General features: G+C 54.3%; 1 protein-coding gene across 7 annotated transcripts; it reads left to right on the forward strand.

Moving 5' to 3' along the window:
- The first annotated feature begins 1,540 nt into the window (after nt 1–1,540).
- Nucleotides 1,541–11,052, forward strand: MTFP1 (mitochondrial fission process 1). 7 transcript variants are annotated; one of them, XM_030583182.1, is made up of 5 exons: nt 2,391–2,478; nt 5,775–6,096; nt 6,602–6,729; nt 8,494–8,831; nt 10,497–11,052. In XM_030583182.1, the coding sequence occupies exons 2-5, from the start codon at nt 5,961–5,963 to the stop codon at nt 10,570–10,572; spliced, it is 678 nt and encodes a 225-aa protein (XP_030439042.1). In that variant the 5' UTR covers nt 2,391–2,478; nt 5,775–5,960; the 3' UTR covers nt 10,573–11,052. The 7 variants fall into 7 exon arrangements, with proteins under 7 accessions (XP_030439045.1, XP_030439042.1, XP_030439047.1 ...); XM_030583187.1 differs by having other exon boundaries at nt 8,599–8,831; XM_030583184.1 differs by lacking the exon at nt 2,391–2,478 and adding an exon at nt 5,248–5,329.
- The last annotated feature ends 1,185 nt before the right edge of the window (nt 11,053–12,237 follow it).

Here is a 12,237-nt window from a genome sequence, read left to right on the forward strand (position 1 = left end):
CTGCACCCCCTCCCTCCACACCCCCTCTAATCCCCAAACTCCCTCCCAGAACCTGCACCCCCTCCCTCCCATCCCTAAACTCCCTCCCAGAGCCTGCAGCCTGCACCCCAGTCCCCTGCCCCAGCTCAGGGCCTGCACCCCAGACCTCGCCCACCCAAACTCCCTCCCAGAGGCTTGGGCAGGTGGGGGGTGGAGTTTGAGGGGGTAGAGTTTGGCCAGGGGCAGGTTCTGGACACCACCAAAATTTCTACAAACCTGCCACCCCTGCTGGCAGGAGCTGGTGCCCCATACCGGGGTGGACCGGCTTCCTGAGGCAGCAATTTAAAGGGCTGGAGCCCAGAGCCCCGCTGCCAGAGCCCTGGGATAGCGGCTGCGGGGCTCGGGTGGCGATTTAAAGGACCCAGGGCTCCTGTCGCCACTACCACGCCAGGTCCTTTAAATCAACGCTGGAGCCCCACTGCCGCTACCCCAGGGCTCTGGGACAATTTACAGTGCCCGGGTCCTTTAAATAGCCCCTGGAGCCTGCCGGAGCCCTGGGGTAGCAGCGGCAGGGCTCTGGTGGCTATTGAAAGGGTTCAGGGCTCCCGCTGCCTCTACCACCCTGGGCCCTTTAAACAGCCACTGGAGCCCTGCCACCGCTACCCCAGGACTCCAGCGGCAGGGCTCCGGAGATGATTTAAAGGGCCCTGGAGGGTAGTGGCAGCAGGAGCCCTGGGCCCTGCTGCTGGAGCCCTGGGGCTCCGTCAGCAATTTAAAGGGCCCAGAGCTCTGCTGTGGTAGCAGCAGCTAGAGACCCGGGCCCTTTAAATCCCCCCATTTAAATTGCTCCTGAACCCCAGGGCTTCCAGCCACCTCTGCATCTGGGAGCTCAGGGGGTGATTTAAAGGGCTTGGGGCTCTTAGCTGCTGTTTCCACAGCCCTAGCCCTGGGCCCTTTAAATCCTGATTTAAAGAGCCTGGGGATCTAAAGGCTCCGCCTCTTCGGGTGGAGGCCACGCCCCTCCTCAGGATTCCGGAGTACGGGCAAGTCCTTTAAGTTACTTTTACCCTTGCCTGCAAGGCCATCCCTAGTGATTGTGGTGCCCTACGCAGCCCCCTGCAGGGGGGCCAGCCCCAGTCCTCTGGAGGGCGGGGGTATCCCAGGCCTCTGCAGGGGGTGGCCTGCACCCACGGGCTTTGGGAGGCAGGAGCAGCCAGTGTAGGAAGGCAGCAAGGGTCGGGCCTGCCCCCACACTCACGGGGCAGCGGGAAGTGGAGCAACTCGGCCCCAGCCTGGTCTGCTCTGCTCCCCTGGCTCCAAGGCTTGGGAGAAGGAGGGGAACCACCCCTCAGCACTCACTGGCGGCGTGGGCTGGGAGCCAGCATACCGTAGCAAGCTGGGGCCAGGTCACTCCACTTCCCGCTGCCCAGTGAGTGCAGGGCGGGCCTGACCCTGACCCCTGCTGCAGACCCCTGGGACACATAGCTCAGGGGACGGGGTTTGGGGGAGGGAAGAGGCAGAGCCAGGGAGAGGGGTGGGGCTGGGGTGGAGGCAGGTTTCTTGGGTCCTGCTGTGCACAGCCCAGGAGGGGCCGGCTCAGCTGTCAGGGAGATTGGGCTGGCCACTGGACCTGGATGTAGCACACAACTGCGTAGGGCACCAGGAAATTTTGGCCAATTTGGTGCCCCAAATTTCCTGGTGCCCTACGCAGCTGCATAGTTTGCATATAGGTAGGGATGGCCCCGGGCACCTGCCAGCACCTGGTGGACCATTTATTCAAAGGGATAGAGAATTTTGCCCTGGCATATATTGACGATTTCTGTGTTTTTAGCCAGACCTGGGAGGAGCATGTTTCCCAGGTTAAACAAGTGCTGGGCAAGAACTTTCCCAGTCCACTGGTTAAAGTGGCCCTGTCAGTTCAGTCTCGGAGCGGGGAGAGATGTGCTGAAGCAGGGTTTTATTCATCTTGTTATGTTGCATGTGTGTCTTACTGTCCTATACTAATACTATGTGTACAACAGTTTCCCTGTGTACTGCACCAATATTCGGTGGTGGGAATTGGGTGTGTGATTTTTGCTCAGGCCCTCGGGGCAGGTGAAGCTGTCCAGCTGTCTGAATGTATGTACCTGAGACCCAGGAGGGGTATGTGACCAGGTGACATCTTTTGCTTGGGAAGCAGGACAAAGAGGAGGAGGAGCAACGGGGGTGTCAGAGGGTGGGTCGCTGGAAGCTGGGAAGGCTGCAGAGGGGACTGGAAGAGGGGAGTCCAGTCCGTCTGGCCCAGGACTCCCCAAGATGGACTTGGCTGAAAGTCACTGATTTCTGTGACAGCAAGCTCTGTTCTACGCTGTGTTTCTGTCAGCTAATAAACCCTTCTGTTTTACATGCTGACTGAGAATGAGACCAAGAGCCCCACCCGGGTGGACTCGCTGCGGGAAGCACACAGGGAGGAAGCAGATGCTGAATGCTCCCAGGGCAGAGCAGAAAGGTCGAAGCTGGGTAAGTTTCTTGCCCTGGTGATAATATGCTGAAAGAGAGGAGGCTTGCTACACCAGAGTCCAGACTGGCTTTGTATGGAGTAGTCTCAGAGCACTGACCCGGTGACACTGGGTCAGACCAAAGGTTCAGCTAGCCCAGTAGCCTGTCTTCTGACCGTGGCCAATGCCAGGTGCCCCAGAGGGAACGAACAGAACAGCAACCACAACCCCCAGGATCATCAAGTGATCCATCCTGTCCCCCATTCCCAGCTTCTGGTAAATAGAGGCTAGGGACACCATCTCTGCCCATCCTGGCAAATAGCCATTGATGGACCTATCCTGCAGGAACTTATCTAATTCTTTTTTGAACCCTGTTATAGTTTTGGCCTTTATAACATCCTCTGGCAAGGAGTTCCACAGATTGAGTGTGCATTGTGTGAAAAAATACTTCCTTTTGTTTGTTTTTAATCTATCTGCTGTTTATTAATTTCATTTGGTGACCTCTAGTTCTTGTGTTATGAGAAGGAGTCTTATTTACTTTCTCCACACTAGTCATATCATATCCCCCCTTAGTCATCTCTTTCCCAAGCTGAAAAAGTCCCACTTTTATTAATCTCTTCTCATATGGCAGCTGTTCTATACCCCTAATAATTTTTGTTGCCCTTCTCTGAACCTTTTCCAATTCCAATATATCTTTTTTGAGATGGAGCGACCAGATCTGCACACAGTATTCAAGCTGTGGGTGTACCATGGGTTTATATAAAGGCAATCTGATATTTTCTGTCTTATTATCTATCCCTTTCTTAATGATTCCCAACATTCTGTTGGCTTGACTGATGCTGCAGATTGAGTGGATGTTTTCAGGAACTATCCACAACAACTCCAAGATCTCTTTCTTGAGCGATAACAGCTAATTTAGATCCCATCATTTTATATGTATAGCTGGGATTATGTTTTTCAATGTGCATTACTTTGCATTGATCAACATTGAATTTCATCTGCCAGTTTTGTGAGATCCTTTTGTAGCTCTTCATAGTCTGCCTGGGACTTAACTATGTTAAGTAGTTTTGTATCATCTACAAATTTTGTCACCTCACTGTTTACCCCTTTCTCCAGATCATTTATGAATATATTGAATAGGACTGGTCCCAGAACAGACCCCTGGGGGACACCACTATTTACCTTTCTCCATTCTGAAGACTGATCATTTGTTCCTACCCTTTGTTTCCTACCTTTTAACCAGTTACCAATCCATGCAAGGACCTTCCCTCTTATCTCATGACAGTTTACTTTGCCTAAGAGCCTTTGGTGAGGGACCTTGTCAAAGGCTTTCTGAAAATCTAAGTCACTATATCCCCTGAATCCCCCTTGTCCACAAGCTTGTCGACCCCCTCAAAGAATTCTAGCGGATCAATGAGGCAATGATTTCCCTTTACAAAAACCACGTTGACTCTTCCCCAACAAATTATGTTCACCAGAATGTGTCTGACCATTCTGTTCTTTACTATAGTTTCAATCAGTTTGCCTGGTACTGAACTCAGGCTTACAAGGCTGGTAATTGCCGGGATCACCTCTGGAACCCTGTTTAAAAATTGGCATCTAAGTTTTGACTTCTGCTGGTCTGGCTGTACTTCCACAGGTAACCAAGAAGGGATGCCTTCATGCCCCAGTCCCAGCCCCTGAGCCAGCCTTTCTCCTGACAATGAGGCATTCAGCTCTGGAATGCACACTTCTCTCTTTCTGGATCACAGATTGTCTAGATCAGGGGTTCTCAAACTGGGGGTCACAAGGTTATTACATGAGGGGATCACACGGTGTCAACCTCCACCCCAAATCCCGCTTTGCCTCCAGCATTTGTAATGGTGTTAAATATATAAAAATGTGTTTTTAATTTATAAGGGGGGGGGGGTCGCAGTCAGAGGCTTGCTATGTGAGAGGGGTGACCAGTCAAAAAGTTTGAGAGCCCCTGGTCTAGATTGAAGCTGAGTTCCAGAAAGGCAATTACAATCTGATTCACAGAGAGGAGCACAAGATAACATACATGCCAGTGGAATACTGTCATTCACAACCCCAGGGTAGCCCTGCACTGTCCTTCATTCCCAGCAGGACAGAGCTCTGGTAGGAAGGAATAACCATTATAAGGAAATGGGGCTGCTCTGTCTCTAAGAACAACCCCCTATATAATGCACTGTCCTCTTAGCACAATCAGAGCCATGAACCCAGAGTCTAGATTCAGCTGCCAGGGACTCTCAACCCCCTCCCCCTTTTAACTTTCTGAAAGACCTTCCCTTGGAGCTGGAGATATCTGTGTGGTTTCTGATTTTTTTCCTGCCTGGAAAGTGGGGTCCGACCCAGGGGAGGCTACTGCCTCTGGTGAGATGGCCCTGACTCAATGCTGCTGGCCCAGGCCTTGCATCAGGAAGGTGGGTGAGTCAGAGAGCCCAGGCCATTGGGGGTGTTTAGCCCCACCCCACCCCACCCCACCCCAGGACCCTGGCTCTGTGCAAGTCTCCCCCTCCCGCCCCGGGGTGCAGATCGGGGCCTTTGCTGACACTGCACACACCACGGGGCAGGTCGGGTGGCCGGGGGGGCGGGCGCTAGACTCTCTCTGGTGTGACTTCGCTGGGGAAGGCAGCCCAGCTGCCCCCGGCCCGGCCCGGGGAAGGGCTGGCTGAGCCTGGCTCCCGTCGGGCCCCCGCGGTTGCCTTGCCCCGCCGGGCCGGCCCCACGGGGGCGGGGATTTGCTGACACCGCCCTCGGGCTGGATGGCGGCGGCTGACCCGGGGCCGGCGTGACTGGAGCCAGCGGCGGCTGCGCCATGGGGCCCCCCGCCGAGACCGACCTCTACCGCGACACGTGGGTGCGCTACCTGGGTGAGTGTGGGCCCGATCCTGAGCCCGGGTAAGCCGGCCGCCGCGGGCCCGATCCCGACCCCCCATCCGTGTAACGGGTGCACAGCGCGGCACTAGCTCCATGGACAGTGATGTATCTGGGTGCAGGATCTGCCGCTGTTAGACACCGAGCCGCCCGTGCAGGGCATGCTGCTGGGCTCGGGGGTGCCGCACACGCGTGGGGAAGGGGCTGTGTGTACTCCGAGGAGAGAGGCAGCCACACTCCATAGCTAATGCTGTAAGGGCTGGTCGTCAGCCTGATTTTTCGGGGTGTTCTTGTGTAGCTATGCAATATAGAGTGTGTGTGTTGCTGTGTAACCACACACCGATTTACATAGATCAGTGTATAGCGTGTGTGGTGTCGTGCAATCCGCAGGCGCCCATGTGCTCCTCCCCCCCCACCCCTGCCCCGATTGTTGCATTGCAGAGAAGGGGGCCGTATCCCCATGCCATACTATGGAGCATTTGGCTTCTTTTCGTCGCTGCTGTGACTACAAGCGCCATGGGATCTTCCTGCTGGGGCTGGCTTTCTGGCTGAGACGTGGAACGGCGTTACGGCCCCCCCCCCTCCGCGGGCAGCTCGCCCCAAGGTGGCACCGCCCACCCCTTCTTGATGGGTGCTGGAGGGCGATGCAGGGAACAAAGGGCAAGCCTCAAGGTGACCTTCCTGCCCATCAGCCCCGGACAAGCGAGGCATCTGCCAAGGCTCAGTGATTCTGCCCTCCAGAGGCACCTGGCAAAGCCTGCAGGTATCGGAGGCTAAAAATAACCCAGGAGGCACTGCTGAGAAGCAGGTTGCTCTGAAACTCTGTGTGGTGCATTGGTGAGCAAGCCCTGGAGAGTCTCAGAGTAGTGCAGCAGAGGGCAAGCTTCGCCCACACTGCCCTGCCCCACCCTCAGCCCTGCTGAGGAGGGACCCAGGGCCAGCTCTCTCCTGGGCTGGTGCCTCCTGCAGAATTTACATGTGCAGTTCCAGCCTCCTGATCCCAGAGGTGACCTGATGCAGAATTGTCTGTTCAGTCTGTAGAGAGCCGGACGCTCTCTGAGAGGTGTGAGCTGCCATTCCAAAGCCTAGTGCTGATGTTTGAATGATAACACTTGGACTGCTGAACATTTAGCTACTGGGGTGTTGTAGGTGGAGCTTGCAGTCTCCCCAGTTTTTTTTGTTTTAACTCCTCTCTGGCCTGTGCCTTAGCCTCTTCGGTAACTAACCCCTCCCCCCTTTGGCCCCTCTGACCTTGCTCTTTCTTAAAGGCTATGCTAATGAAGTTGGAGAGTCCTTCAGAGCCATTGTGCCCATCTCGCTGGTCTGGGCAAGCTACGGGGTGGCGACCACATATGTGATGGCTGATGCGATTGATAAGGGAAAGAAGGCAGCTGTTGTAAGTGCCTTGAAGCTCTCAAACTCTTTTGTCCCCCAGAGCTGGTTGTCTCCTGGACCCCTGGGATCGCCTGTGTGTGTCCTAAAAGAGAGGGGTCAAACCAAGATCCTGTCACTTAGACCCTGGTCAGGTCCTGGTGGAGGGAGCAGTGCCAGCGGGGAGGGCAGGCTAGGGTGGGTCTTGCTGTCTGACCTTCTTGCTCTGACCTTCCATGGGGCAAAGACTCCCCTCTCCTGCTGACAAACTGGGCAGCTGGGGCCAAGTTCTCTCATCTGCCAACTCCACTTTCCCTCTCATTCCTGCCCAGATCCTGTCTACTGAGCCAGTCCTGCTCATGCATCAAAAGTCTGCTTCTGCCTCTAAACCCAGGGGCAGTTCCCACCTTTGCACAGACAAAGTCACTCTTGCACACCTCGGCTGTGCAGCTCTCTGTGCTGAGGCCCTGTCTTCCTCTCCTACTCCACCAGCAACAGGCGTCAGACTCCACAGATTGACGTTCCTGGGCGTCTTTTGATTCATAGTGTCAGCTCAGGACTTGTAGTGTCCTGCATCTCTATTCTGTGAAATGCACCTGCCTTTTCCTTTCAGTCCTTTCTCACTCACTTCCCTGTCTCCAGGAGAGATGGAGGTTAGGACCATAAGAATTCCCCTTCAGGAAGAGACTTGTGGTCCAGCTAGTGCAGTATCCCATGTTCCTGACACTCTGGAAGAGACCCCAGGGCTATCCAGTCCAGAGCCCTGTGTCTGACATTGGCCAGTGCCAGATGTGTCATAACTGTGCAATATGCTGGGCTGGGGGATCATTCCTGAGCCCACCCTCTGCAAAAGCATTTGGGTTTAGGGCATGCCAGAAGCTGGCAACAGATCCAGGAGCCAGAGAAGCCAGCTACAGCACCTCCAGGAGTGTTGAAGAGGATGCTCTGAGCCCTGCTACCATGCTGGAGACAGAGGGTCAGAGCATGCTAGCACTGACCCGCCATCCAATGTTAGCCAGAGAGCAGGGAGCCATGTGCCATGGGAGGCCTGTCTCCCAGTGAAACAGCAGGTGGGATCCCTGTCAATGACTTGGCAGCTTCCTTGCTCTGCATGGGCTGTGCTGCCCGGCAGTGCCAAGCTGAGCTTTGTGGCATGTTCCTGAGTGTTGGTACCTGTCTGGGGAAAGCTGCTGCCAGACTGTGATCTACACCCTGCACACACCAGGGCAGCACCTGCCCTGCTCAGGTGAGCTAATGCACCCACCCAGACATGTACAAACATACACAGACCTAACATCCCAGACCAGCACGTGTGCACATATGCACAGATCTGTACACCCTGACCTGCACACAAATGCAGATGCATGCACACACCCACAAACCCACACAGAGATCTGTACACCCCCCTACCTGCACCTACATCTGTACACATGCATGCACACCCCTACCTGCACACACCCTACACACACACACACGCACACACACAGATCTGTACATCTCCCAGCCTGCACACATCCCTGTACACATGTACTCAGAGACACACACAGAGTTGTACACCCCCGTACATGCACACACCCCTGTCCATGTGTGCTTACACGCACACACACACACACACACACCCCTGTACACCCCTGCCTGCACACACCCCTGTACACATGTGCACATGTGCCCACAGAGCCCATAACAAATGTGTTTTCTCTGCTTGCCTTCTGCTGTGGTCCATTCCTCTCTGCACCATTTCCCCAAACCCATACTGGACCCTGTGTGTAACCCCCCTCCCCCACATCAGTGGTACATTCCTCTCGGTGCGCTCCCACACCCACTCCCTGCTGTTCTGCCCTGCTCCTCCGGTACAGTGTCCTGCTCTCCATGCTCTCTGTGCTGCACCCATCAGGCACGTGAACACGACGTGGGGAAGCCGACGCAGGTGGCCGTGGCTGTGGTGGATACATTTGTGTGGCAGGCGCTGGCCTCTGTGGCTATCCCCGGCTTCACCATTAACCGCATCTGTGCTGCCTCCCTCTACTTCCTGGGCACCATGACACACTGGCCCCTCCCCATCCGGAAGTGGATGACCACAGCCATTGGCCTCTCAGCCATTCCTGTCATCATCAAGCCTATTGACAGGTAAGGCTTCCCTGGCATGCTGAGGGTTAACACGGGTGGCAGGATCAGGGCTCAGCACCTGGGGCCCAGGACTCTGGGCAAGAGGCCTGTGATGCCCTGGGGGTAAGCTGGTGATGGAGGGGATAGTGTACACTACATGCATAGAGAGGCAGGGTGTTAGAGCAGAGGACTAGGAGTCAAGATGCCTCACTCCACTATTGACTCATGGTGTGGCCTTGGGCAAGTCATGGCACCACTTTGGGCCTCGTTTTCCCCGTCTCTATCAGCGGTAGCTACAGTGCTTGGCATTAAAAATGCAGCATTTGTCAGTAGTGCTCTGCCTTAGGGATACCAGTGACCCTTGTAAGTGACCCTTGCAAGTCCCTGCACCCTGACTCCACTCCCTGGCAGGAGGTGGTGGGGGGAGCCCCTATGCTCCAACCTTATTTCTCCAGCTGGAGTGCTGGGGGAAGGGGGGAACTGCAAGCAGAAGGGGCCTCACTTGTTCTGGCCCAGGGCCTCACAAACCCCTAATCTGAGACCCCAGGCACTCGACTCCTGCTGAAAGTCCCCTCATGCCCCAGGCCCTCTGGCAAGCGCAGCCTGTGTTCATTGTCAAGCAGCTCAGAGGGAGCTAGCACTGGGGAATTTGTGCACATATCCTGGCTGCACCAGCACACCTGGTGTGTCACACACTTGTGGCACAGCTGCTGTTGAACACCTGGCTGAACACAGCCCTAGCTCATAGCTAAATGTTGTCCCCATTGCTTCAAGGAGTCTTGAACCAGGCAGACTGTAGGGGTGCATGGCTAATACCAGCTTGGGGCTGATGACAAGCCTCAGTGCTCACTAGGAAATTCCTACACTGAGAAATGACCCGTAAGCCACCAAGCCAGGGCTGATGCAGGCCTGGGAAGCTGAAGTTGATTGGTTCACATAAGGCCTCAGCCCTCACTGGTGCCTGGCTGTGGTACATGGAGCTCATCCTGCCATCCCACATGGTGCTGCTCTTTGCTTTCACCTATCACACACTATTACCAGCACAGGCATCCACACATCATGAGTCAGGCCCCCACCAGTGTGGCTTTTTTTAAAGACACCCCAAAGCCCTATTGTTTTTGGCTGGCTGCCAGTGTCCTAGCTATTCAGGGTCACAGCTCCAAGCTTTTCCCCACCCCCTACTGGGATAGAACCTTCGTTTCCATTTTAAAAAGTGAGATTCTCACACTCAGACAACTTGAAGAGCTGTGAAGCTAGTGCTCCACCTACATGTGCCAAGCATCCCCATGCACTGAGAACCTGGAGGGCTGTAAATGTAGCTGGAAATTAAGAGCAACCCCCCGGCTGGCCTCTAGTAGGGGCTGCTATGTGTGAGAAGAAACAGGCAGCTAGTATCAAAGAGTAGGTGGCTGGGCAGCACATCCCTCAAGGGATTTAACAGCTAGGAGGAGAGAAGATCAAAGGAAACCATGTGATTAACCCTGTCACTAAGGGCCCAACACTGATCACATTAGAGCTGGATACAAATGCTTTCCTTAAGTAACTCCTTGCTGTGAGCTAGTGCTCTGGGGCTGTTTGCTAGGAGAGGGGGCCCAGCTGATGGAGTGAAGGGACATGCCAGGGGCACAATGGGATGGGAGAATGAAAACACCTGTTTGAAGTAACCACAGCCTCTCTTCTCTGCAGGTCAGTGGATTTCCTGATGGATTCCAGCCTCCGCAAACTCTATGGTGCTGAAGAGAAACGTCGTCCTTCTTCGTGAGGCAGCCCCTTTACACGGCTAAAGCGGGGGGGGGGGAGGGGGGGAGGGGTGTTTGTGCAGGAGAAGGACTCTTCTCTCACCCACCCAGCTCAGCACCTCACAACTGACTACACTGTATTTAGAGCAATTTTCTGCTGTTAACCCAACTTACTGTGACATGGGGGCAGGAGAGCAAGTGGGCTGGGCAGCCCTGCCCCAGCACAGGCTCACCCCTGCTTCAGAGCCATTAGCACTAGCCCTGAATTGCCAAGAGCTGGTTGCCCAACCCAAATGCTGGAGGCCCAGCTGTTCTGGCAGCATGAGATTTCAGGGTTGTTCTTGGTCCTTTGTGGCCAGGGGGGGAGAAGAGAGGAAAAGTGCAATTGCTGTCAAAACCCAGTGGTGCTAGGGGATATTAATACAGGCTGGGGTTGGCATATTCTGTAGCTTAAGATCCAGGAGATCTGTATTTATGGTGGAAAAAAAACCCACACAAAAACACCTGTTCTGGAGGTTAATTGCACTAACTCACATCCCTCTAACTGGCTCCAGTTCCTGCTGCTGTGGTGTAGTGGGAACCTGACTAGTCAAACTCTGCAATTCCCTCTCCTCAGAATAAGCCGCTTTAACCTGAATTCACTCCCAGTTCCCTGTGCTATTGAACTAGCTAGTTAGACTGTCCCTGCACTAAAGCAGAGGGAGCCTTAACCATGATATGCTGGCAGGGAGAGAAGTGAGAAGGTTTGTCTCTCCCTTCCTCTAAGCCTCACAGAAGCAGACAATGCAACATACAGACACCAGAAAATGCAGGATTTGGGTGGTACCCACTGTAATACCCCAAAACATTGTCCCTGACCTCTAGCACAGCTTTGACTGTTCATCCTGTTTTCAGAGACTTAACTGCTAGCCTTGAGATACCCTGTCACTCCAGCTCTATTTTCTGAGTCCTTTGCTACTAGGAAGTTCCCCTGGTTCATTGTTACAGATCAGTTGAAGGCAGAGATTGGCCCTGTGCACAAGTGCACTTGCATGTCAGGACACGGGTACTTGCACCCGTTTCTCTGTGAAGCTCAGCAGTGAGCCCTGACTCCTTGGCTTTTGACTCCTCCCCACCACCCCCATTTGTCAGCAGAGGGAAGACAGACAAGAGATTGACAGAGGAAAAAAAGCATTTATTGTAGCCTGAAGGGCTGATTATTCCTTCTCTGATGCATTCGTATTCAAGTTGTGGTCTATGCTGGATTCTCTCTCATCCATCTGTATCTCTTCAGTAGTCACGAGGGCGTTCACCACACTCTGCAGCTCTGTTTGATAGGGGTACTCCTTCCTCTTCCTCAGCAGCCTCTGCCCTTTGCTGCGCTGGTATGACCGGAACAAGGCCAGAGCCAGAGCCAAGAGGCCTCCTACAAAGAGGACTCCCACTAGACAGCTGCCCGCAAAAGCAACACCCACCAGCAGAAGCTTCTTCAGGGTACGGCATCGTTCTAAGGGACAGACATTTGGGTTGAGTCCAGACCAAGTAGACCAGATTAAAATGTAATTCCAGCAGAAGCCAGTCTCCCTAAAGCTAAGAGCCCTGCATTTGTGTATCTGTGCACAATGCATAGCCATGCGTTAGATGCCACCTACAGAGAAATGCCCAGAACTGTGGTTACAAGCAATGCCAGCTGGAAGCTAAAGAACCAA

The sequence above is a fragment of the Gopherus evgoodei genome, chromosome 13 (assembly GCF_007399415.2).
Source record: "Gopherus evgoodei ecotype Sinaloan lineage chromosome 13, rGopEvg1_v1.p, whole genome shotgun sequence".
Classification (NCBI taxonomy): Eukaryota; Metazoa; Chordata; order Testudines; family Testudinidae; genus Gopherus; species Gopherus evgoodei.

Coding starts and splice junctions, on each gene's coding strand:
- MTFP1 (XM_030583182.1), top strand. CDS start 5,961: ATGGGTGCTGGAGGGCGATGCAGGGAACAAAGGGCAAGCCTCAAGGTG. Junction 6,097..6,601: donor GCACCTGGCAAAGCCTGCAG/GTATCGGAGGCT, acceptor TCTTTCTTAAAG/GCTATGCTAATGAAGTTGGA. Junction 8,832..10,496: donor ATCATCAAGCCTATTGACAG/GTAAGGCTTCCC, acceptor TCTTCTCTGCAG/GTCAGTGGATTTCCTGATGG.